Raw genomic sequence first — 26,124 nt, 5'->3', positions numbered from 1 at the left:
TTATATGAAAGCAAGAATAAGCTATCTTTTTTATTTGTAATCATACAATTTTACTTATATTTTATCAAGTATTTTAGTATGAGTTCTATACATACTTCATTTTTAGCAATTTTTAGCATAAGGCACTCGTTATTTTCAATTTTGTTCTTTTAAGAATTGTTAAATTATTAATATTTTATGTATTTACTGGAATATACTATACAGTAATACATGTTGCTAGTTTGTGGTAGGTATATATAACTGTCCGTCTGTCCATCTAAATTTTAGGTTTTTATTTTTTTATCTATAAAAACTTAGCTCTTTCTGTAAAAATAACTATTTTTATTTAGTATGTAACATTATAATTGTGTATAAATAAAAATTGTAAATAAATTTGATTTATCTTATTAATAAGTCATGAATAAATTTTAATTATAGGTATATAAGAGAAACAATATATTTGACTGTGAGAAAACGAGTAGATCTAACGTTAAAAAATCACTCAGTATATTATGATAATAAAATAATTGTTCATAGACCATTTAATTCATATTTTAATTTTGTAAATTAAAATAGAAGTAGAAGTGATTAAAAAATAATAATTTTTTTCTGATTAGGTCACAAAACACAAAAATCCAACTATCTATTTTCACATAATATTAAAAATAATACATTTTAGAATTAAAGCTACAATTATTGAGAGACAATGAACACTTAGTATTATTGGTTGTGATTCGAATTTGAAAAATATGGTATGAGATATTATATAGATATTGTCGATATTGAAATATTTGAAATAAATGTTTTAGGCTTTAGCCAGTAAACTCTATCATAAATAGTATTTTTATACTTAATATAATTTAATAAATCTTACTATTTATAATTTAGAATAATTTTGTATATTGTTTGGTTCATACAACTATTTTTTAACACTAATATTTATATAATAGTCATTAAGGTGATAATAAGTTAAAACCATGGTTATAATCTCTCCAATACATGGAAAAAAAACACGCGATTAAATGTATTAACTCAATTATTGATCTGTCAAAATTTATTTATTTTCTAATTTCAGGCGATAACTATAATAAACTATTATTATGACTATTACTTTTTTTTTCGGTTTATCCTAGGCCATTTATAGGCCCATTGCCGCTTTGTCGCTTCCACTATCTCCCTCCATGATTCTCTATGTTCTGCCACGTTCTGTCATGTTATGACTATTATGGTGGTGAAATACTTACTATTAATTAAAATGGTTTATAATAGAGTCAGTGTTTGCTTGGTACAACAAAGCACCCAGGAACATTTGTTAATAGATCCTATACTATTAATACAAAGTACTTAAAAAACTGATAAAAATATAATACAATATTAACTATAATTTATTAATCAATCAATTTTAAATATAATTTAGATTCGAGTGGAGCAATGAATGTAATGATATCAGATTTTGAATAAATAAATTTTCTTATTTTTTTTATAATTCTTAAAATTATTTAAAATTTTTGGTTTTTCAAAATTCCTGTAAATTTATTACAAAATCCCATATAAGATATTCTTATATCTATATAAAATGATTAAACATATATAGACATAATTGACCACTTATCATAAATTCACTACCTATTCATTTTTATGAGCATTAGACATAAATGAGATTTTAATCAACATAAATTACTATGTAGTTAACTGAAGAGTCGCAAAATAAAATATTGCCTGAGGTCGAATACATTGCTTCAACCTCAACCCATGTAATACAAGAACAATTCATATTTTATTGGAAAATATACATGTAATATTTTGAATTAAAACCTATTTACGCTTTATATAGCTTATAAAATTACTCATTCATTCATATGACAACTTTATTTTGTAAATATAATTCAGTTTAATAATCAATTATCATTGCACATTGACATATCAGATAATATAAAGACATCAACTAACTTAAATAATAACTAAGAAAAATATAATATCCTTAATATCAGCCAGATATTAGTATTTAAAAAAATATAATACAACAAATGATGATGATTATTTAAATTTAAGCACTAGCTGTAACAGTTTTAATTGTATTTCCATGAATTACAATGCAAGGTGGTAATTCTTTAGTTATCACTTCCATCCAATACATGTGTATTTGGTCTAATTTCTCGGACGTTTTAGACGATGATCTATAATTAACATACAAAACATATTTTTTACGTTTATTTTCACAAAAATAATTGTAATTAAATACTATTAAATTAATAGTAATGTACGTGTTTACTTACATAATGATTAAATTAGATTCCATTGAATAAGTTTCCAATAAATCTTTTACGTACAATGTATCAATAACAGATTGTTCATTATATTTTTCGTTATCCTGTTGTTGACTTTCTAAATTAAACATTAAGAGGTACATGAATAAAATGTGACTTGTTTTCACTTTTCATCTTATCTTGAGTATATGGTAAAAAAATTATAGACCCGTCTAAACATTTAGGCAATTATATTAAACGTACATAGCAACCTACTTAAGTCTTTAATGCCTTCAGTCCTGTAGACTGGTAATCACAAAAGACTAATTATGGAACTAATGAAACATACGTATTATAAATTATAACAACATATAAATTCCAAGTTCAATTTATTCTACTTATATGAAGTGGAAAATTATTGAGAATTGACACGACACGATGTAGAATGCACAGTTTAATTTAAATATAATATTGAAATAAATTTGAAAGGCTAATGACAAATTAGTACTGGACTAATTTTTAAGTACTCATAAACTAATAACAATCAATTCATTTGACTAGAATAAAATAAATTTGGTGTTCAAGATTATGAATTTATCAGCAATCATTGACCATATTTCGATAAAAACGTAAGTCACTTAGAGAACATTTATGATATTATAGTCATTAAGATTAGTTAATAATAGTACTATTAGTACTCATTATTTGGGTTGGTAGGTTACTATGTGAATGCTTATTTAAGATATAGAATGCATTTTTAACTTTTACGGGGACCTCTAAGGGATATCAACTGACTACTTTAATAAATAATAGTGTTATGAATTTATTAAACTATGACATATATTTTTATTCTGTCACCTATCGTACTCATAGTAGCCATGTAAGTAAATAATAGGCATGCAAAAAAAGCTATTTTATGAATCAGATTATAAATAAGATTATAAATAAATCAGATATAGAAATCTAAAAATAAAATTATTAAACTATTTTTACTTTGATTAATAAATTGTTGATTCCACAATGTTTTGAAATTGGCCATAGTTTTAAGGCTAGTTGGTTTTGCTAATAAAACATCTATAAAATCAAATTGAATCCGATACATTGATAGCAGCTGTTTTAATCTGAAAATTATAATTTGTTTTATATTTATTGGTAGGTATAATTTAAAAAAGACATTTTATTTCATTCCCTAATTATCAAAGTCTAACACGAATAATAATTATATTGTGACACAATAAATTGGAGTTTAAATTATTAAGTTAAGAATTCCCCTGACACGTTCGTGCTGTTTTTTTCTGCAAATAGAATTATCTTATCTTATCTCATTATGCACAGTAGTCCACATAATATAACACATATCATTGTAAATAACCATATTGGTATCATTAAAATATTATGACTTCGATGAAAAAAAAATATTTGTGATAAAACTATCAAAAAAACAAATATAAATGTATACACAACGTATACATATCAGAGGGTGCAGATTAAATAATTTATTTTATCGTGATCAGAAGAATAAAGTCAAATCAAAAAAATTCGATTTAATACTTATTTTACAACTAAATAAATGTGTAACAATACAAACTGTAAATGGTGATAACAATAATAAACAAATTAGATGTAAAACTTTCATGGTGTATATATGTGTTATATGTGTATTATTTAAATTTAATTATTATGTTTATTGACTAATTTAAAATATACAATTATACAGTGTTAAGTAGGTACCTACTACCTACATGTCCTAAATACCTTTGCGTGTAGTCTTTTTTTGTAAAATGAATGTTGTATGCATTTAACTCAATTAATTTAACAGCTGTATTTTATTTATAGATTTTTTTTTATCAAACAATGTTGCATTGTTGAATGTTATGTCGTATGTAATTATCTATAATATAATATCCCATTTTACTTTAAACGGTATATTGTAAATACTATAATAGTCTGTAAGTAACGATTAACGCATATTTTAATCGTTAAACATTTTTCTATGGTAAATAAATTAAATATAACTAAAGTGTAAATTATTATTGTTGTTATTATTACTTATTTTTCTCCACATCTACGTTTTTTAATTGATCCGTCACGCCGAATATTCGAAACTTGCATTTTTTCCAGATATCACACGATTTAAATATGTGTGCGATGATCAACGCCAAACCTGTAAAGTTCAGTTTTATTGTAAATATTTTTAGGCACATGTGTCTATTTAACAGATTTCATTTTAACACACCACCGTCGTCGTACAGCCACCATACATCCACTGTCCCATTATTTCGTTTTGTAATAAACGAAAATTCAGTATCGTGCATTTTTACAGAACAATCAAATTCCCTGAGTTTAAAATAATTTGATTACCTTAGACCATGGGAAATAAATAACAAATAAAAAAAAAACCTGTTGAAAAAGTATCTTACTTTGCTTGATATTTTTCTTCTTTGTTAATTAATGCTTTACTGTTTACTTTTTCATCTTCGTAAAACCGTATTTGTTTAGTAATAGCAACTTTGTTATCTTCGCTTTCAGTGGTTGTGTCGATCTTCGGTAGCCGAACAATTATAGTCGCAATTCCATCCATATTTGATGAACTTTTTAATACAAACACAATCTTTTAAGCACTTGTTCTATTAATTAATTTTAAAAATTATACTTTAATATATTTAAATATGTTTGAATATCATCATCCTTGCAGTTAAACCAGTCATGCTTATAACCAATTACAATAATATTAGGTTTGAGAATGCCATGGCCACAACTATTTATTATGTGAACACCAATATCCAAATCGATATTATCGAGTATATTATACAAAGATCTGATCCCAGTTTGATTTAACCAATTCGCTCCTTTTTCTAGTAATTCTTTTTTTTGCTTATGTATTAATTGATTCTGCAAAAAAATTTAATACATACATTTTCCCCTGAAATTTTAAATAACAACATAATTTATAGAATTTTATGGTTTTTATAAAATTCAATTTCATTATACAGCAATTTAAAAATAAAACTTTCTATAAATTATATTATTAGTATAATTCTGTAAATTTTACTAGGTTCTTTATTAAAGCAACAATATATGAAATATAAACTTTTAATAATCATACTTTGTATTTGTAGATTTTTAAAATATTTGATTACAATTTTATAGTAGTTAATAGATAATTAAATAAACTTTCAATAAAGTTTTAGAATAACAAACCTAATTTTAAATCAGATTTACCAACATTATTGCACTTGTTACAATAGTATAGGTACAAGGTAGCAGGTAATTACTTATCATCTGATACATTTTGAACTACCTATGTTAATACTATGTATCGAGTGTAATTTATTTCGTGATGTATTTATACACATAGGTATTATTATTCTTTAAATAAGCAAATCAAATATCAATTGACAAATAATAAAAATAATAAATAATTTTAATATTTTTGTTAGCGTTTTATATTATTATTAAAGTTATAACTTACGAGGTAATATTATAATTAAAATAATTATTTATGATATTTTAATTTTAATTTAAGATTATTTTATTTTATACTTTCAATTTTTCCAATAATTATTATCATGGTATGTATAATGCGGAAAAAAATCACGTACCTTTATTATATTGATACACGTTTGTAAGCCATTATTTTTAGTTATTATATGAGCAAAATAGACTAATTCTTTTCTTGATTCAGGCTCACCAGAAAGTACCATAATATTTGGTACATAGTTTTTAACATGCTGTTGAATGGTGTCAGCCATGTACACATTATTTATAACGGTTTTGATTTGTTGTATTTGTTTTGAGGATCCCCAATTTATATCTTTAATCGTTTTAAAAAAATAATGATTTATAATAGTATATCACAGTGTTTCTCAACCTTTTTAGTGTCGTGACTCCCCCCCCCCCCAAAAAAAAAGGAAAAAAAAATATGGTAAATTACTTCAGGTTGAGAAACTCTGGTATATCATATAATTCATATAACATTTATAAGAACCAACAGGATTACAAATTATAAAATTCATAACTAATTTCATACCATCTTTCTTTCCAGCTGCAATTGTATATAAAATCCATATAATACATCCAACAATTACTGACATTTGTTGATCAATAAGTATCATTACTGAAAAACAAATTATAGCTCCAGCAAGACTTAACCATTTGTTATAAAACTAAAATAATAATTAATTTATATTGGTGCTATGTTATTAATCAAATAATATAAACTAACGTTTATAATGACTTAATGATGATAATATAGTATTAGTAAATACCTCGTATGATGGCCTCCAACCTAATGGTTGGAAATATGCAACATGAAATGTACATAAATTTAACAAAGCGTATGCACACAAATAAATCGTGGAGATGAATGATGCGATCTCATTCAGTTCACCTGTAAAAAAATATAGACGAAGACGCCAAAAAGATTTAAAATCTGTTTATATAAATCTTTTCATAGGCGCGAATACGGAATTACATTGGCGGGGGGCTCAAGCTCTTTAATATATTCAACAAAAATGTCCCAAACCCCCTCCACATCAAATTAAAATGTAAAGAAAAAAAATTATATTGACCATATTGTACACTTTTTCAGTAATAGGGAGCAGTAGAAAACAACATTTGATTATTAATAGGTACATTCAATTTTAATATAAGAGTAAAATTAGGGGGCTTAGCCCCCCCAAGCTCCACTCCATTTGCGCCTATGAATCTTTTATTATATAACGTATATGCATGTACAGAAATTATGATAAAAATGTATTATCAAAATAGACAATAACAGTATCCTAATATTTTATAATGAAATACTAAGTTTTAGTTTTAAATAAATAATTATCATAATAGTTATAATACTAATCAATTGTTTTTAATACCAATTAAAAGAAATATCGATGATATTACAATAGCTAGGATGTGAGCTCGATAAGGCTCATTCGATTTTCCATAGCCTTTTGATAGGTATTTAAGAAATGGATAAATATCATCTTGACCCATCCTCTGTAATATTTTAGGAACAGCAATTAAGGCAGTTAAAGCAGTGCTTAAAGTGGCTGCAAAACAACCAAGGTATATGAGGTACGGCCATAAAGATATTGTCTGCATTACCTGTAATAATTTTTAAATTCAATGGCAACATGTATTGTAGTAGGTAGTAACATTTCAATTTTCAGATAATTGATAATAACACCGAATCATATTTATCAGTTTATTATGTTTTCTAAAGCCTCTTAGTTATTACTTAATTCAGGAGTGGCCAAATTTTTTTTGGTCACGATCTACTAAAAACATACTTCACATTGAGGATCGACTTCCATAGAACATTTTTTTATTATTGAATAACTATAATCATTAAGAAATATATAGGACGCGTGGCCCTAAAAATAAATTCTAACATGATCGACTTTGAAATTGTCCGCAATCGATTGTTTGGCCGTCCCTGGTCTTAATTAACTACCTAATTATGATATCATGATAAATATAAATATAATTACATTTTCGTCATTGTGTAATCCTTGAGTACAGTTTCTAAATGAACAATTTAAATAAAATCCATTAAGTATTTCGTTTGGATTACCACTCGCATCTCTTAGTTGAACCGCTCCGGGCACTAATACTAAAACAACATACGAAGTAATGGTAATGAGAATCGATAACAGAGTTCCCTTCGGTATTGAAGCACTTGGATCCTATAAAATTGTCATATTTATAATTATAGCTATAAATTATATTTGATATTCTTAAGTATAGTACAATATAGTATACACTTTAGTATAACCTACCTTAAGATCTCCCGATATATTTGCTCCAGCTTGTATACCCGTAACAGACGGAAAAAAAACAGCAAAAATTGTAAAAAATGATTGATCGGTCGTATAATCTGAATACCAATTTTCTTTAAATGTCTTAACTAAAAAATAATGATAGTCGTTTCTGTAACTAAAACTATAAATTATATTATGTTTTTAAAGTTAAAAATAAATTTACTGCTAAGTCCGGTGAAGCCTGAAGCTATTGCAACATCATTTGTTGGTCCTAAAAATGATCCTATTAAGACGTCGAAAATTGCTCCAACAATAAAAATTAGCAATATATTTTGAATCTTGAAAAATAATTAAATTTTAAAAATAATATCAATTAGGTACCATACCTATTATACTATCGTTAACATTACTAACTTTAGCTTCATCGTCCATGCCTACGCAACACAATACTCCCATAATAAGTATCGCTATAAACCCTGTTAGTATAAATATAAAACTGGAATCCATTGCATGTATATTAAACGTATGCAATAGTGATTTTAATGATAAACAAAATCCAATTGTGTTCAATGCTACTAAAATGGTATTGGCTAATGCCAATAGGATTCCAATAGACGCACCAAATTCCGGTCCAATTGACCTGGAAATAATAAAATATAAACCCCCTGAGGGATTATAATGTTATTAATGTTAGTTTTCAATTATTATAAATCAAGTTAAACATACATTTTAGACAATTATTAGCATGGTGCGTTTTTAAATATCTTTTTCTCACTATCCTTTAAGTTATTAACGAGAACAAGCACATCCTATAATCATTTTGACAAACAGAATTGCGCTACATTAAAATACTTAATAATAATCTTAAATTATAAATCATAAACTGATTTTTAAATTTGCATTTTATACCTATGCAATTTTAAATTTATATAGATACAAGTAGTAACTAGTAAGTACAGTTTTATTTTATGGCTGTAGCCTGCAAAATTGCTTTAAAATTATGAGTGTACGGGATTTTGAAAAGGTTAAAAACCACACTGATAAACTGTACGTTTCACTTCCGTGAAGTTGATTCTCGAAATTCCGCATTAGCTTCAAACCAGTGCCAATAATTTTGCTACTTTATATTTTTGATGTCAAATAAAATATATTTGGAATGTTGACAATGTACTTAGTTGGCCTCCAATTTAATAAAACTTGAATTACAATACAAATACATAAAGTAACAAATTATAAAAAATTGTAAAATATTATCATAGATTTAGAACTGATATACAACCACCAGGGAGAGAGATTATGTGAAATGGTGAAATCTAATTAAAAACTTAGCATAATTTTCAAACTTCTATAAATAGATTTAAAAAAAAAGAAAATATTTTTAAAATTGTATTTTACCAAGAAAATGTTATTATACATTTTTTATGACAATTTTAATTCCCAACAATTATTTCATTTTGAATTATAACCAATAATTATAAACCAATTCGATTTTGATTTATTGTGTTTATAATCTTTTGTTTTGATGTATTTTATTAGTTTTTTCAATCATTTTAAAAAAATTAGGTAATTTTCTAATTTTGACTTTCAGAGTCAAATCAAAAATATCTAATTTGTATCCAAACACCACCTTCAATATTGAAGTTTGAAGCATTTTATTTTATTTATTTTTTGTTATTAAAAGTATTTTTAGATAATAAAATCTTTAGAATTTCATTACATTCATAACTTTGCTATAAGTTTTATCCTATTTACTATTGAATACATGCATAATATTATATTAGATACCTCCTTTAACTCGTCCATTAGTACTGATGGCTGACAGTGAAAATGTAGTGATAATTATTATTATAAGTGATATGAAGATAATCAAAATCGAATCAAATATGCCAGCTTGTCCAACAATCCAGGGCATCCGCAAGAAAAGCATAACACCCCATATACTGAGTAAACATGGGTTCAGCACACCTTCGACCCATCCTAATTTTATTCCTTGGTTTACATTTAATTTACTTTCTTCATCATGAACCAACTTCTCATAGGATTGGATCTGTAAAGTTGTATTGCAGCACATAGATATATAGTTACAATATTAAATATTTATATTACGTATACCGTATACGACTGAATTAGGAAAGTATTCAGTATTGTTATCAAAGAGAAAGATAGAGTGCTTATATTAACTTTATACTTAAGTAAAAAATAATATAAATTGTACTGTAAGCTTATGTCAGTCGATTTACATGATTTTATCAAACATTCGTATTCCTTCTGCGCCCTTATACATCACACTAAATATGACCGTATAACCACCCAATACACTAAAATGATACATCAAGAAAATAAAACCCTCTCTACAACCTTTAATTTTCTTCTTGTGTATAAAATAAAATGTTTTTCTTTTTAAAAGTGATATACAACGTAATCTCGTAATACATTAGATAGGTAATTGTATTTTCTTTTCAAGCAACTGTACCTTGAACATACAGATACAACCGTAATGTATGTAAAAATTAATATTGTTAAAATAAAATAAATACTTAATGTTATATTATTGGTAATACTATAATAGAGAATTGAAACTACTGTTTGACAACGGTAGATTAATCAATCGCCTATATAGGTGATAAACTGAAAATTCTGGATTATAAAAAATAATTTACTTATATATACATTACATATAGAATATGAATATACTACTAAATACAAATTAGCATTAAAAATTGTTCAGCAGTCATTAAAGACTGCAGGAATTGAATACTGCACCTATTCGTCTACAAACAAATTTTTCCTATCATTACAATGTAATCATGATGTCATCACTTATCATATAATATTAAATATTTTTCCAAATAAACAAAGTCTATTATACTGCGAATTTTCAATGCTTCATATAAAACCGACATAGGTCATAAAGTCGTATAGTAATTATATAGGAGTGGTCATCCGTCCATAACTTAATACTTCGTTCGGTACCTAATACCAGTAATATACCTATCTAAACTGTGAAAAGAAATTAGTTCAAACTACGACTTTAAAAACATGAACAGCTATTTAAATATTTTTAACTACTAATAACAAAATTTAAGACAAGACATAGATTAATGGTTATAAACTTATGAAACATATAACGATACAATTGTTTTTATTGCCATCATAAACAAGTGGAATGAATCAATAACATTTTTAAAAAATGAATGGTTTAAATTTTAACCAAGTACCTACTCTAACTCGCTGACCTAAAATGAGAACTCTTGATAGTTTACTGGCAAAATATATTCTAAGCTGATTGTAACTAAACTAACTTTAAATTACTGGTTTAGGTACCTAGTGCTATCACTGTGGTCTGTAGTGTGTAATGAGTATAAATTCCGTATCTATATATTTTATAAACATTGTAGTATTATATTAATCTTGGCTCAAATAGGATATACATAATATAGCACCCAACTCATAATTATATAGTAAGGTTATACAGACATATAGTGATAACCAAAATAATATTTTTTAAATTTTAATGAATAAGTACTAACAATGTTTTGTTATTAAAAACTTTGGGGTTGTTGTGACTTGTGATACATCTTTTATACTTAGTTGCTTGGAACAGTTGTATATTAATTAAACCACTAAGTATGTAAAAGCGAAAAAAAGGCCAATTAGCTTCATGTATGATGTATATTGATTTTTTTTTTAATTCAAAATTAATGGAAATATAATGGTTACCTTTAAATCATCTCCACAATCATGGTACTAATATCATACATCATACTAATGTACAGGCACATTGCCAAGACCGAAGTGAGAGCTAGGTCACCTAAGAAAACTCAGAGGCCCCTCAATAAAAGCCGGTTTTTTATTAATACCGTTCAATGATCATGTCTTATGATTATGAGTTATAAATAATAACATATACATATAATACATCTAATAACTATTTGCGTAGTTCAATATTTTTAGTTGCCATAAATAGTACTATCTACATATAAACGAAAATATTATTGCCTATATCGACAAAAATAAATTGCATTCAGATAATAAGTACCTAGTTCAAGTTGCAAGTAATAGCATAAATAATTTTATATATTATTATTATATTTATCTATAGGAACTCTGTACCTATATCAGATACAAGCTCGACTCAGTATACATATCAACTCTTCTTTTTATTATTTTTATCGCATTATAATTGAATTACACTGATATAAATAAAAAAAGTTTAAAAATGAAATTTCTTAAAGAAAAGTTGAATACGCATGTGTTTTCTCTCTCGTGCAAACGTTCAACAAAGCAACTTTTTGTTCTTCTAAACATTATTCGGTTTAAAGTTTTCAAATTAAAGACAGTAATTTATTTATTATACTAATAGACATCGTACCAATTACTATGGGTATGTACCGATATACCTAATAAAATATTTATACATAAAATTTACAGATTACAAGAACCACCTTTTCTATTCGTATTATTATTATTCATAAGTTGGTTAATTTGGTATACATAACCATAAAACACTGAAAAAAAATCATCAACATTTTAGATAAAGCGTTTTTGTCTTTTCTTTGCTTATCATTAATATCATGAAAATATATTATTCATCCAAAAATCAAAAAATGTATGTAGCCTAATAATACATAAAAATGTAAGTACCTACCTATTTCTATTGTTGATTTATTGTAGGGTAGAAATTGAATGAATCAATATGACAATTAAATAGAAAAAATCTTGGCTCTATATATTAACGTATTATGGAATTATAGTCAGAAATATTTTTCATTATTTATTAGATATCAGTAGATAGGTAATATAGGATTTTTTAAGTGACAAGATTTCGCTTGCAAACAAAAAGTACGCTTTAATATTTCTTAAGCGGAATAGGCACTTTACCTTTAAAATTCAAGCATTGTGTAATTAACCTAAATATAATATCTCCTTCAATAAAATTATATTAAGTATATTACACCCACAATGAATCAAAGCCTTCCACAGTTTAACACATGATATCTCAAATATAAACAAACATATTACTTAAAAATAAATTCAATGTAATCAGCAGTGAACTATACAACTCTAAACAATGTTATGACTTGGACTTTATCTATAAAAAATGTAATTTACTCATATATACACCTTAAACAACTATTTAAGAGGTATAGTCAATAGTCATAAACGTACCCGTACAGCTTTCGCACGCAGTATATTTTATATATTATATTATATTTATTTTAAAAAGTTTAAAATGTACTAAAATATAAGTTATTGATTGTTTTTTATGTGTCAATCTTAGTAATTCAAGATGGTTTACCTAACTAAAGATTATACAAACTTATAAATGCGATTTTTTAAAATTTTTTTTCCTAATAAACACTATAGCAAATGAATACTAGAAAAAAATATTTTCCAACGAAATGATACATAGTTATTAATACAAAACAATGAAAAATCGGTAAAATTATGGTATTTTATGAAGGATAAAATATGAATAATTGAATAAATAATAATTAGTAAACTTAAAAATATGAAAAAAATTCAAAAACTACATACATCATAAACTACGCAAACAGAAATGTCCTGAATATTATGATATTGGTTAGAAATTCTATTTTTTTATAGATGAAACTTGGTTAGATTTAATATTAAAAAAATAATGTCTTAATTAAAATTAAATTAAATACCTATATAAATTATATTAATTTATTTACCTGATTATTCCAATGGTAAGTTTTTAATTTAACATCCACCTGTTCAGTCATACTTGTCGACTGGCTACATAAAAAATAATAATTAAATTAATACAATTTTCGTAAAACAAAGATCCATTAAGAAATATTTACATTCTTATAATTGATTATTTGATTTATATACAAACTAGCTTAATTTAAAATTCAGTGAAAAAGAATATTTTTAAAAAATAACATATTATAAGATAATAAATAGATTTAATTTTTTTGTATTAATAAAATAAATAATAATACGTTTACAAAATTACAAGTATCTTAGTATCTAACTATCTAAGTATACAAAAATTGTGATAAACTGATAACTGTTGCAGTATAAACTGAACCGGTTTATACTGAGTATAATATATATTTTTTTATTAGGCGGGGGCTTCATGAAAAAGTGGTACCGGTACGTTATTTAAAGGATCGTGGTTATAATAACAAATAATAATTAAACCCAATTTAGCAAAAATTTAAAAAGTATAAAAAATGTTAAGTTAAATATAAATAGATGAGTATTATTTATTTTAATATTTCAATAAACGCACACAAATTCACGATGCAAGTTGTTGCTATGGAAATAATATTATAGTTTATATTAACTGTGCGTGATCGATGGTATGAAATATTCATAAAATGCTAGTATGAAGTAAACTTTTTGTTTTTGATTAAACAATTCACGTTCTTTCATTAAATAGAAAATAACTAAAGTTTTATAACAATGATAAGATGTGATTCATTAAACAACAGCACACATCAAGGACGCGATTATGTGAGTTTTATTAAACTTATACTTATTAGTTATTATCAGCTATATGTCATTATAATGTTATCATTATAAATGTATGTAAATAATACTATAAAGATTACAAATTAAAAATAATCAGTGTTGTTTAACTAAATTATATACTGGGTGTTTCATTTAAGTGATCACAACATCAACACTTTTTTTTCTACTTATCTTGCACGTTGTATTATAAATTATAATTTATAATATTATTTATATTTCATTATGAATACGTTTTACTAACGTTTTAGTATTATTTAAAAATAAGTTAATAAAAAAATAATAATAATACTAAAGGTTTATTCGTTACCTTCTCTATTCCGATTTTCTGGTTCAGTTAAAAGCAAATTATGGACATATTGTATATTTATATGTATTAAAGGTAAACGTTTTATAAAAAATGATATATCTTGTCAGTGTCAATTTGACTTATGAATGGGGCCTCTAGCATGTTGATTTTTAGAGGATAATACGCTCCATATAAATTAAAAAATATTATCTTGCCTTTTAATACATTACAGTAAAATTATTTAAATTTAAATTTAAATAATTTGGTACCTATTATAGTTATTCAAAAAAAGCATAATCAATGTTTTAGGTATTTTTAGATTTTGGGCGGTGAATGTATTGATTTTACAATTACGTAAGAATACATGATAAGTAGTAGGTAAAATGCTTAATTTTTGAACTTCGAGGGTAGTTTTGGATAGAAAATTGAATCTAGTTTGTACTTTAAAGAGGTCAAAATTTAAAAAATCCCAGTACTTATTTTTATAAACTCGCAGAAAAACAAAAAAAAGTAAGAAGTTTTACAAATTTTTTAACAAAATTTGATTGTGCACAATACATGTATTTTAAAAACATATGAACTATACTTAATGGTATAGCTTATTTTTAATTTATTTTATTTTTAATCATTAATTTAAATTAAAAAATAAAAATACTTACTAACTATTTGATTAAGGTGCAAGAAAAATCTTTCTTTATAAAACCTCAATATAGGTTTTGCCTGAACCGAACCAGAGTCATAATCGTGGAAAATATATTGATGCTGTGTATTCGCAAAACAAAGACAGCTAAAGTTAAAAATATTGATGTAGCAGTCTCCTAACAGTAATAAATATTAAACAACTCGATAAATAGGTATATTAGTAAGCAAGCTCAAAATATATATGTATATAGTTAAAAGTGACTAACTTAAAATCATAGCAGAGGGACATCTCCAATTTATTAAAAATGTTGTTTTTTTAAACTTTTATAAGATGTACATTGTACAATAAATATTTATTAGGTACCCATTTTATGCTAATTGCCAAATTTATTTTTCGGTGTCCATGTATATGTACTTATTTTTTCTATTCTTATATATCTATGTTTATACATACTAATAATAGTTAAGTAATAACCATTGAATCAAAGCACATTGAACTTATACTTAAGTTGACATTGTAAAGCTTTGGATGCTTTGCTGGTTAAAATAAGGTACAATTTCTTTTCTATTAATGTTTGCACATATTTAAGTGTTATAATATGTAATATATACACTGCATTACTGCATTACTAATATTTTCTTTACATGTTATAACTACAGAAGTACCAACCTATATATATATTATTATAAGTTACAATTAAAAATACTTTATAATTTATATAGGTAGGTAGATCACTAGATACTATTTAATTTATTATAACAAAATACTTATCTAAAAAATGTTAAAATAAAGCAATTTGTAGTTTGATTGAATTGCCATTACTTTAACTAGTCCACGAATTACGACTAATAATAAGTACCTAACACCGACGAAAAGTTAAAAAACGTAATATCATGTTATACACACGTATAGTAGTATAGTTTAATAACTAACAATTAATTTTGAGTGACATTTTAAACTTATACATATTTATAATACATATAAGTATATAATTGTTTCAATTAAGGCATAGCATTTAGGGACGTTTTTTTTTCTTTTGATGACGTTCTACTTCCTCTAAAACGACCAAAACAGTTTTCAACACTTGTACAATTGTATAAATGTTTAATAAATTCATATGAGGAATAATAATAAGTATACAACTACATGTTTATAGTTCATAATTTCACTTGTGATTTGTGTTCAGGAATTTTGTAAACGAATTTTATATGTATAAACAAAATTTTAACCAAATATTGTATAAAAATGTATTTACAGGAAAAAAAGAAGAAACAAGAAAGAAAAAAATCAATCCTTTATTTGATAGAGAATTTTTTAAGATTCGAAGGGTATGAATTATATTCAAGTATAAATTTTATTGTTTATACGGATACACGCGTACCAGTCGTAATGTAAAAATGTAGGTAAATAGGTAGGTACCTAATTAATAAATACGATTATGAGGTACCTATACTTTGAAACTTGTTTATTACTTATATTTATTATAAGTTATAACATATATAAAAGTATTTAACACAAATATTTTTGCAAATAGCAAAAGATAATACTGTAATAGTATTTAAACTTTAAATGATTATTTATTTATATATATGTTAACGTTAATGTATGAAATTCAGAAATTCTATAAAATAACTAGCTATTTTATAGAATTATGACTACCTACTTTCAGTTAATATATTATATGAATCTATAAATATATACCTACTTCAACTAGTTATTCTAAATACTAGCTAGGTATTTTATAAAATAACAATAGCGGTTTAGTTTATGCATTAAAAGGTTTTATTGAATATAAATATTCATTTTGAAAAAGTCGATTCTGATTTGTTCAATGTCAATTTATTACAATTATTATTATTTTTACAAATTGCAATTTATTTATTAGTATACGAACTTCTTGGATTCATTTAGAATATAATTATGTAGTATAGTTAACATTTGTATAATCGATTAGCTATAAGTTTAATTTTCAGTTCGTACTAATTATTACCTATAAATTTATATGTTATATATATTAGACTCCTGGGCCCTCACTTAAGTCTCAGTGGGACTCAGTATTCTTATTTTTGAGAAATAAAACAAAATAAAATAAATAAGTTTAGAGATACAAAGTACCTTTTTTACAACATAATATGCCCGCACCGTTATGTGGGGCACTTTTGTTGAAATCCGCATTTGAAAAACCCTTGACCATTACCTAGTGTTTGGTACTAAATTGCATGTATTATTGAAAACCCAACTGTCAACTGGTACCTATTCAATACTAACTAGTAAAACAGTGTAATTAATATATTAAGAAGCATATTTAGGAATTTTATAGAATAACTATTTATTTAATAAAATAACGTACCTATTACAAACATTACTGCTAACATATATACACACACTCATATGCCACATAAATCGTGAACATCCTTACTTCCTAGCAGATTTATGTACATTCACTAATGTAATAATGGGAATAATGGAATATCTATAATAACATTAGGTATATTATATAATTATTTTACTATCTGGGTAATAAAATATCTTTTATTTTTTTTTATTGTAAAATAATATACCAAATTGAAACTCTATGTATATTATATTTTAACAAGAAATAAATAATCAGTAATTCTTAAATAATATGTATAGTACACTATATTATGATTATGGTTTACCGTAATTGGATTGTTTCGATACCGCACTGTTTGTCTGTTAATTATTGATTAATTCTTAAGTAATTAGGAATTTATTAGAATACTAGAACTATTCCACTATCTAATCAAGTTATTAGCATTTAAATAATATACATATCTGAAAATATTCGAGAATATTCTTTGTATAGTTAAAAATGCATATATATACAAATCGTTAATTAAACTATACCTCATATAAATTACTTAAAGTATAGTACTTATTAGTACTAATTTATAAATTGTATATTTATTAAGCCATGTAAAAAGGAACAATTAAATATTATAAATAGGTATATAATAGTCACGAGTCATCGGACTCGTACATAATAAAAGGTAAGTACCATAGGCGGAGATTTGATTGAATTTTAGGGGAGGGATAGAATCTATTTTTACAAAATAAACCATTATACTTTGAAATATGTTCAATTTTGGGGGGCTAGCCCCTCCCCAATTTTCACCTATCTTAGGTGCCTAATAAACAAATAGTTTTTATACTTAGGTACTTATTTTAATAGTTCAAAAATACTTTTTCACCTTCTTTTCTATAATATAAAAATGTATTTTATTGACTTATGAACTATAAAATATTGTTTAAAATTTTAAATGATAAATATTTATATATTTTATCTGTATAAAATATGTTTTTGAAAAAAAGCAAAAGCCAATTTTATCAGTAAATATCCTATACGTCAGCGTTTATCAAACTGTGAGTTGCAAGTAAATGTTTAGTGGGTCTTAAGATTTTTATTAAATTTATAGATTCTAAGATATTTATAATATTTTATACTGTGTAAGCATAAACTATATAAATTATAAGGTGCTGTTACCTACCACAGCAAAAAAACAAGCATACATTTCGCATACGCCTCAATATTAAAAATACTTTTATAAAATTATATTATTACAAACCTATAAACTTTATAGTATAAGATAATAAGTAATAAAAGTAATTAACAAACTTTGATTTTTTAGAAATACTTCCTGTAAGAGTGAAATCGTGTGGGTCCCTTATATAGTTTTCAGGGGAAAATTTGAATCGAGTTTTATCTAACAGCTATATAGGTTACAAAAACTCGTTATTATAGTATTAATATGTGTACTATACCACTATCCATTATTTATGCAACTGTTCAATAAATTACTTTCCTATATTGTACTTATCTGTAAATTTATTATTTACCTATGTATCACTGTAAGATTGTCTTTTAAAGCTCATTATATTTTTGATGAAAATAAATAAATAACCTAGATATTATTTTTTCATGACCATACTACGTATTACCGAAATCTTCCGAAAAACATATTTTCCTCGTATAATAATATACTGCAATAATTTTTAATACCATGAGAAATATTATAGCATTAATCATTATATTTGAATATACTCATTAAGAGGACATCATAACCGCATGTTTTGTCTCGGTCTTACACACGTATGTGACATAGACAAAACGCGTTTACGCAGTCTACTCATTCTCTAAATCTACCTATTATAAAATTAAATTGCGACAATATTTCTGAGAGGAAGACGCTGCGTTAAAAAAAAATTAATTTAATTTAAAAAAGTTAAAGGTCATTTAAAAACGTTGACATTTTCGTTATTTCTAAGCGATATAATGAACGTTATATTGCGAATAATGGAAAAAACGCAAGTTCTTGCCCTCGGAAATATTTTCATAATTCAGTTTTGTTATAGGTATATTTACTCTAGAACTAAAATTGAGCGAGTTCTATTCAGACTGCATAAACGCATTTTATCTATGTCGTACGTGTGTAAGACGGAGACAACACATGCGGGTATGACGTCCTCTTAAACATAGTTTTTATAAATTAGGTACATCAAAACAGCATCAACATTAATAGAAGAAGCTTGTTTAAATACAAATAATCATGTAGTTTGTGATAACATAGACTTGGATACTATTCTTATAGAATACGAAAACTATTATTTTTTACGTTATCAGAAAAAACCACAAATTAGTAAATCGTTGGATATTGCAAAATCTGATACTCTTAATGCTACAAAAAATAAAACCAAAATTAGTAAAAAATCAAATACAAATCAACATTCACAAGATATTCAAACAATAGACACTAATTTTATTACAGTAACTCCTTTAAATATTTTTAATGAATCCTTAGAAGAAGAATATTGTTTGCCTTCTATTGATCTCGGATATTGGAAGGACGAATGGCGAGTATACGCAGAAATTATATCAAAAGTAATAATTAAAAAAAAACTTAGTGATATAAAAAGTAATCAAACAGAATATTTAAACCGAAACTATTTTAAAGGAAATTTTAGTCACTAATCCAAATGTAAAATGGTCAGATATTAAAGGACTTTCGACGCCTAAGAAGTTATTAGATGAGGCTATCGTATTACCAACAAAATATCCTGACTTATTTACTGGACTTTGTACCCCGTGGGCAGCAATGTTATTATATGGTCCTCCTGGTACAGGTGCTTATATTATATAGATATTTTAATAAATTACTATTTTATAATATACATTATGTAGGTATTAAAAATAAACACTATTTTCAGGAAAAACATTGCTTGCTAAAGCGGTAGCGACTGAATGTAAAACTACATTTTTCAATATCACACCTAGTACACTTGTTGCTAAATGGAGAGGAGATTCTGAAAAACTTATTAAAGTAATGTTTGAAATGGCAGAACAAATGTCACCAAGTACAATATTTATTGATGAGTTAGATACAATTGCATCGAAACGTATTGACCACGAAGCTTCTCGTAGACTAACATCTGAAATATTAATACATATGGATGGTCTCCTACGTTCGGAAAAACGAATATTTCTATTGGCAACATCAAACCATCCGTGGTAAAATCATAATAATAAATATTTAGATAGTAACATTAAATAAATAGTTAAAATAATAATTAATAACCACAAACCTAAATCCTTATGCAAAGTAAAAAACTTGGTAATTTTGTTTATTGTACTTAACCGTCTTAACCTATAGAGTATAGACATTTAAGTTCAAATTTGAAAGTAAATTAGATATTTAAACGAAGAATATAACAATTATAGTTGTTTTATTGTTATTTAAAGACATTATTTGTGTTTACTTGAAACTTTTAACATAAGTTAACTCGTCACCTGATTTATATTTGACTGCTACTTTCTTCATAATTCAGAAAAAATATGCAAATGCTTGAAGTCCCTAACCCCTAAGCCTAATAATAAGTAGGTACCTATACAGTAAAAGTCTATATGTATTGAAATAATTATTACCTACACATTTATTTTTATAAGTATTATATTGTTGCCTACGCCTAACTATTTTTGTATAATCAAAGGGAATTAGATCCTGCGATTTTTCGTCGTCTTGAAAAACGTATTTTTGTTGATTTACCGGATGTTAAAGCTAGAAAAGATATGTTTATATACTATTTATCGGAAATGCTACAAAAACACAAGTATATCAAATGCGACATTGATAGTGATAGTCTTGCTCAGGTTTGTTACACAAAATTAATACAATAGGTACCTAATACTTTAAAATATAATTCATACTTTTTTTAGGAAACTAATGGTTATTCTGGTGCAGATATAAGACTTGTATGTAAAGAAACAGCAATGCAGGCTATGCGTTCAATATTTCAAGTTTTAGAAAAAAAAGCTGATAATAAAATCAATTTTACAATAACAACTAAAGAAGTCAATAATGCAATTTCAAAAACTAAACCATCAACAAGTGAGGCAGATAATAATAAATATAAAATTTGGCAATCACAATATGCATCATGTTAACTTCAAGATGAATTATTTAAACGTAGGACCTAAGTATTAGAATACCTACAAACATTTTTTTTTTTTTATAGGTACCTATATAGGAGCTTATGAATTAATGTATTTATATAATATAAAATATAAAATTACTAATATAAATTTTTATATAAATATAATTAATTACAAAACACTTATTCTTAGTACACACCCTAAAACACATGAATATAAATAAATGATACCTTTATATATTATGCTTTTTTAATCACACGGTGTAATTCACACCTAATACGCAGGGTGATTTTTTAATGTTTAATCAAACAAAATAAATTAGGTACTTATTTCAAAATCTATTAACATTTTTAAATATATTTGTCGTGCGTAATTTACAGTCGAAATAAAACATTTTTATCGTTATAATTTTTAAATTTTTACTTTTTTGAATCATGGCATACATTTTTATATTCATATTTTACATCAAAATATTTAGAATATGATTAGATATGATAAGTATAACAGTATAAGTATTTACTATCTTTTGATTACCTATAATAAATAATATATTATTATTATATTATTCATTATTCGTTCAAAATTATCACTGCCTTTCACAGGTGTACAAATACTTCGTGAACATACAGTTAAATTTGTATGCAAAATTATAGTATTATGTTAAAGAAAAAACAATAAAACAATTTTAAAGTTCATGATGGGCTGAAATTAATACTTGAAAAATGCTAAATAATTTTGTTCAACGGTGGACTTATAAAAACATAAAAGGACAACACAGTGCAACACCCGCATGTGTTTTAACTGTCTTATACCTACACGTGTAACAAAGTTAAAAATTGTTTTGCGTGAGATATCTACTTAATACATCAAAATTATAAATTGCACTGGGAAGAATTTTATCTGCGTTGTAGCGTTTTAATTTTTTTAATAGTAATAACTAGGGCTAGGATTTATATGCATTTGCATGTTTTTTTCCTTAAGTCCAAATTTAATGGTTGTCAGATTTGTCCACGATTTGGCTTATTCTCGTTTAAATAGAACCAATTTATTTTTGCATATTTTTGCATATTTTGAACACAATGCATATAATTGCATATTTATAGATTTTTGGAACTTTGACTTTTTTTAACTTAAATTTTCAAATTTTTATAATTTATTGTTAATTTTAAATGGTGTTTTTTTTCATAAAATCGATAATTTTTGGTTTATCCGTCGAATTATTGTAAATATAAAGTATAAATATTATCTATCTAAGAAATCGATATTGATTAACTCCAGGATAAATCGCATTATTTAAAATATACACCCATAACCTCGTGTGATGTGGAAAGGAGTTTTAGTCAGTATAAATCTATTTTACGTTCAAATCGCTGGATGTTTGTATTTGAAAATTATTTTATTACAACACATTATAGTAGCATGTAATAATGATATAATATAAACTAATATTCAATATTTTAATGTAATAATAATACAATTTTGAATTATGATAAATAATAATACTCTAGAAATAATAAAAATTTGTTTTTGCATATTTTTGCATATTTGGGTAAATAAAATGCATATTTTACAATTTTTTATTGCATATAAATCCTAGCCCTAGTAATAACCAATAATTTTTAATAATTAAATGAAATAAACCTAGCTCTCAAACTGAAAACTTAAACTGTATTCATGTCATCAAAAAAAAAAAAAATTAAGACGCTACAATACCCGTAAAGTTCTTCCCATGCGATTTATAATTTTAGTTATTTTAATTTAAATATCGAGGGAGTAAATACATCACGCATTCACGCGCAAAACATTTTTTTAACAAATAAAGTAGGTAATATGTTATATGTATATACGATTATGCGACAGAAACAACATATGCAAGTGTGGCGTCCTCTTATAAGTGTTTTCTAAATTATTTTCTAATAATGTAGACAAAAAATTAGGAATAGGGTTAAAAGGAAAACTCAAGGATTTTTAACTATTCAATTGTTTAATAAGTAATAACAGTGTAATAAGTATACACATACATACCTTTTTTGGGAGACTTTTCATTCAGCTTCTTTGAGATGTTTCCTGGTTAATTTTAATGTTACTACAATGCATTAACGTCTGAAAAGGTGACTTCAGAGACTTGGTTGAAGTTGGTAGGTATAGGTAAGCTAATATTCATAATAGTATCATACGAACATACTGAATTTTATTTATACTCCTTAGTATAGATAAGTAATAAGTGTATCGTCGGCTTAACTCGCAATTGACCTAACTCCAAAATGACAACTTTTCAGGGGAAAAAATGTGTCATTAATTTTAAAATTTTTATTAAAACTTAGTATATTCTGAATTTTAACAGCCGATTTCATGGAAAAAGAAGTACCTAACCAATTGGAGTGATAATGATTTTAAACAATGCATAAAATTATTGTAATATTGTCTAAAAGAAAAGAAAATAATTCCAAAATGACATTTTTGGAGTAATGGAGTTAGGACAATTGCGAGTTTGGTCGACGATATCGTACATACGTAAAAAAAATATTTTTCTTTTTATATAATTTTGATCTTGTGTACACGTGTGTAATTCAAAAATACTTATAAATAGAATTTTATGTTACGTTATAATACTAGTATATTATGCGGTTGATATTGAGCTTCTATATTCTATGACGATTAGGTATTATATTTTATATAGATTATAGGTCTTATTGAAACGTAGGGAATCATGACTATTAAAGTTATACCTATGTATAAATTAGAGTTTGCAGCTAACTGTTGGCTTAATTAGGTACCTAATCATGATTTATAAAATTAATCATTAAATTAATTTTAAGTTTTTTTACTCTAAAATTTAGTAGGTGGTTAGTTTACAATATTTCTTTTTGGTGGGAGAGGGGAGTACGTTAGCTCTTTTGATTATCACCTATGGTATTAATAAGCATTTGTCGAATAACCACTGTAGAATAAAAATATAAAATAATCATTTAAAATTATATGGTCCTAATTTAGAATAATAGATAACAGTGTCAACCACGATGTAAGGTGGTGATTATTATGACTTATATTTTAACTTGTATTAAATCCGCTACAGTGCTACATAATTTGTATGAATTTTTTTAACACAATATTTAAGTATGATATTATAACATAGTAATTTAATAGAGTAACATTGTGGGATAAGTTCAATGATGACTATTGACTACAAAGATAGAATCAAAAAAAAAAAAAATGATTGGAGAGAAGTATTTATAACATTTCTAGAAAATAATTTTAAAGAAACGAGTAACGAAGATCAACATAAAATTGGTGAGTTTATAGTTCACATAATAGTTTATTACGACTCCTTAAAGCATAAAAGTGCTACGTCAACTTTTTGCAATTTTCGGTAAGCATAAAAATAATTTTTTTGTCAGATATTTCTATTTAAAGAGCACAAATGTTTTATGTCACTTTTTGAAAATTGAATTACCTAATTGAAAAACCTAACATTAGACTATGTCACTCCGACATCAATAATATCAGTGAGTGTGCAACGAGCCTATTTGCTAAATAACATATAAAATTTACCTATTTAGATACCTAGCTAATATAAAAATTATGTAAGTATACTTTGTTGTGGTAATGAGACCATACTTATAATCAGACTATTATAACATACTATTATATTTAAATAAAATGTAGCAATAAAAAAATACTCATAAAATATACTTACCATTTTTAACACCTTTTACAATTTCTATTAATATTTTATTAGTGCTATAAAATGAGTGTTTATTCATATGGACCAACTTCAAATCTTCAAATCAAACTCTTACTTCAAAGTAAAAGGACTGTTTTTAGATTTCTTATTTCATGAGACATTTGTAGTTGTATCTTAAATTGTTAATATTACTATCACATATAGTCGGTATAAAGAGATACCAAAATGTGATTTTTATAAAATGGATTAAAAACGTATACAATTAAAAGTACCATTGGTGATAAGTCATCACTCATTAATTATTATGGATTTATATCTCAACATAATTAAGATAAACAATGAATAGGTAAGCATTTTTCTAAATATCAGAATAGTTTATAGCCAAATTTTTTTATTTACTTATCAATAGTTATATGTTGTACATTAGTAGATACAAATAATACCTACCTGCACTTACTTAATCACGGGAGACTAATTTATAATACTAATACATAACACTTGCTATGATGTAGAAAAGATTATCTTGGTCATATTATCTATTTTCCACAATATTGGTATTATCAATCTAATAATA

General features: G+C 25.1%; 2 protein-coding genes across 9 annotated transcripts; one reads left to right on the top strand and one right to left on the bottom strand.

The window, feature by feature from the left end:
- Window positions 1–1,833: 1,833 nt before the first annotated feature.
- Window positions 1,834–14,394, bottom strand: LOC114128135 (bumetanide-sensitive sodium-(potassium)-chloride cotransporter-like). Of its 4 annotated transcripts, none has more exons than XM_027992578.2 (18): window positions 14,247–14,394; window positions 13,681–13,744; window positions 9,770–10,031; window positions 8,399–8,649; window positions 8,208–8,322; window positions 8,003–8,130; window positions 7,715–7,909; window positions 7,097–7,328; window positions 6,494–6,615; window positions 6,256–6,391; window positions 5,828–6,039; window positions 4,879–5,117; window positions 4,646–4,816; window positions 4,462–4,562; window positions 4,275–4,389; window positions 3,219–3,346; window positions 2,256–2,364; window positions 1,834–2,156 (listed from the first exon to the last, which is right to left on the bottom strand). In XM_027992578.2, the coding sequence occupies exons 2-18, from the start codon at window positions 13,729–13,731 to the stop codon at window positions 2,027–2,029; spliced, it is 2,697 nt and encodes an 898-aa protein (XP_027848379.2). In that variant the 5' UTR covers window positions 13,732–13,744; window positions 14,247–14,394; the 3' UTR covers window positions 1,834–2,026. The 4 variants fall into 4 exon arrangements, with proteins under 4 accessions (XP_027848379.2, XP_027848380.2, XP_050056664.1 ...); XM_027992579.2 differs by lacking the exon at window positions 14,247–14,394 and adding an exon at window positions 13,813–14,212; XM_050200707.1 differs by lacking the exons at window positions 13,681–13,744; window positions 14,247–14,394 and adding an exon at window positions 11,705–11,801.
- LOC114128136 (katanin p60 ATPase-containing subunit A-like 2) lies at window positions 14,330–22,425 on the top strand. 5 transcript variants are annotated; one of them, XM_050200710.1, is made up of 8 exons: window positions 14,373–14,470; window positions 15,488–15,628; window positions 16,675–16,816; window positions 19,930–20,317; window positions 20,391–20,559; window positions 20,644–20,944; window positions 21,424–21,583; window positions 21,650–22,425. In XM_050200710.1, coding segments are annotated over exons 3-8 (1,248 nt in total). In that variant the 5' UTR covers window positions 14,373–14,470; window positions 15,488–15,628; window positions 16,675–16,814; the 3' UTR covers window positions 21,878–22,425. The 5 variants fall into 5 exon arrangements, with proteins under 5 accessions (XP_050056665.1, XP_027848382.1, XP_050056667.1 ...); XM_050200708.1 differs by lacking the exon at window positions 15,488–15,628 and having other exon boundaries at window positions 14,330–14,470; window positions 16,675–16,745; window positions 20,391–20,553; XM_027992581.2 differs by lacking the exon at window positions 15,488–15,628 and having other exon boundaries at window positions 14,330–14,470; window positions 16,675–16,745.
- The last annotated feature ends 3,699 nt before the right edge of the window (window positions 22,426–26,124 follow it).

This window comes from Aphis gossypii, chromosome 2, assembly GCF_020184175.1.
Source record: "Aphis gossypii isolate Hap1 chromosome 2, ASM2018417v2, whole genome shotgun sequence".
Lineage (NCBI taxonomy): Eukaryota > Metazoa > Arthropoda > Insecta > Hemiptera > Aphididae > Aphis > Aphis gossypii.
This window is presented reverse-complemented; position numbering and strand designations above follow the sequence as displayed.

What these genes read in the sequence shown, in the direction of transcription:
- LOC114128135 (XM_027992578.2), bottom strand. Translation starts at nt 13,731, where the DNA reads ATGACTGAACAGGTGGATGTTAAATTAAAAACTTACCATTGGAATAAT. An exon ending in CTTACCATTGGAATAATCAG is followed by an intron (nt 10,032 to 13,680) that starts GTAAATAAATTA and finishes ACAACTTTACAG; the next exon opens with ATCCAATCCTATGAGAAGTT. An exon ending in GTTGGAGGCCATCATACGAG is followed by an intron (nt 6,392 to 6,493) that starts GTATTTACTAAT and finishes TTATTATTTTAG; the next exon opens with TTTTATAACAAATGGTTAAG.
- LOC114128136 (XM_027992581.2), top strand. Translation starts at nt 14,420, where the DNA reads ATGATAAGATGTGATTCATTAAACAACAGCACACATCAAGGACGCGAT. An exon ending in AATTTTTTAAGATTCGAAGG is followed by an intron (nt 16,746 to 19,929) that starts GTATGAATTATA and finishes TTTATAAATTAG; the next exon opens with GTACATCAAAACAGCATCAA. An exon ending in GCAACATCAAACCATCCGTG is followed by an intron (nt 20,945 to 21,423) that starts GTAAAATCATAA and finishes GTATAATCAAAG; the next exon opens with GGAATTAGATCCTGCGATTT.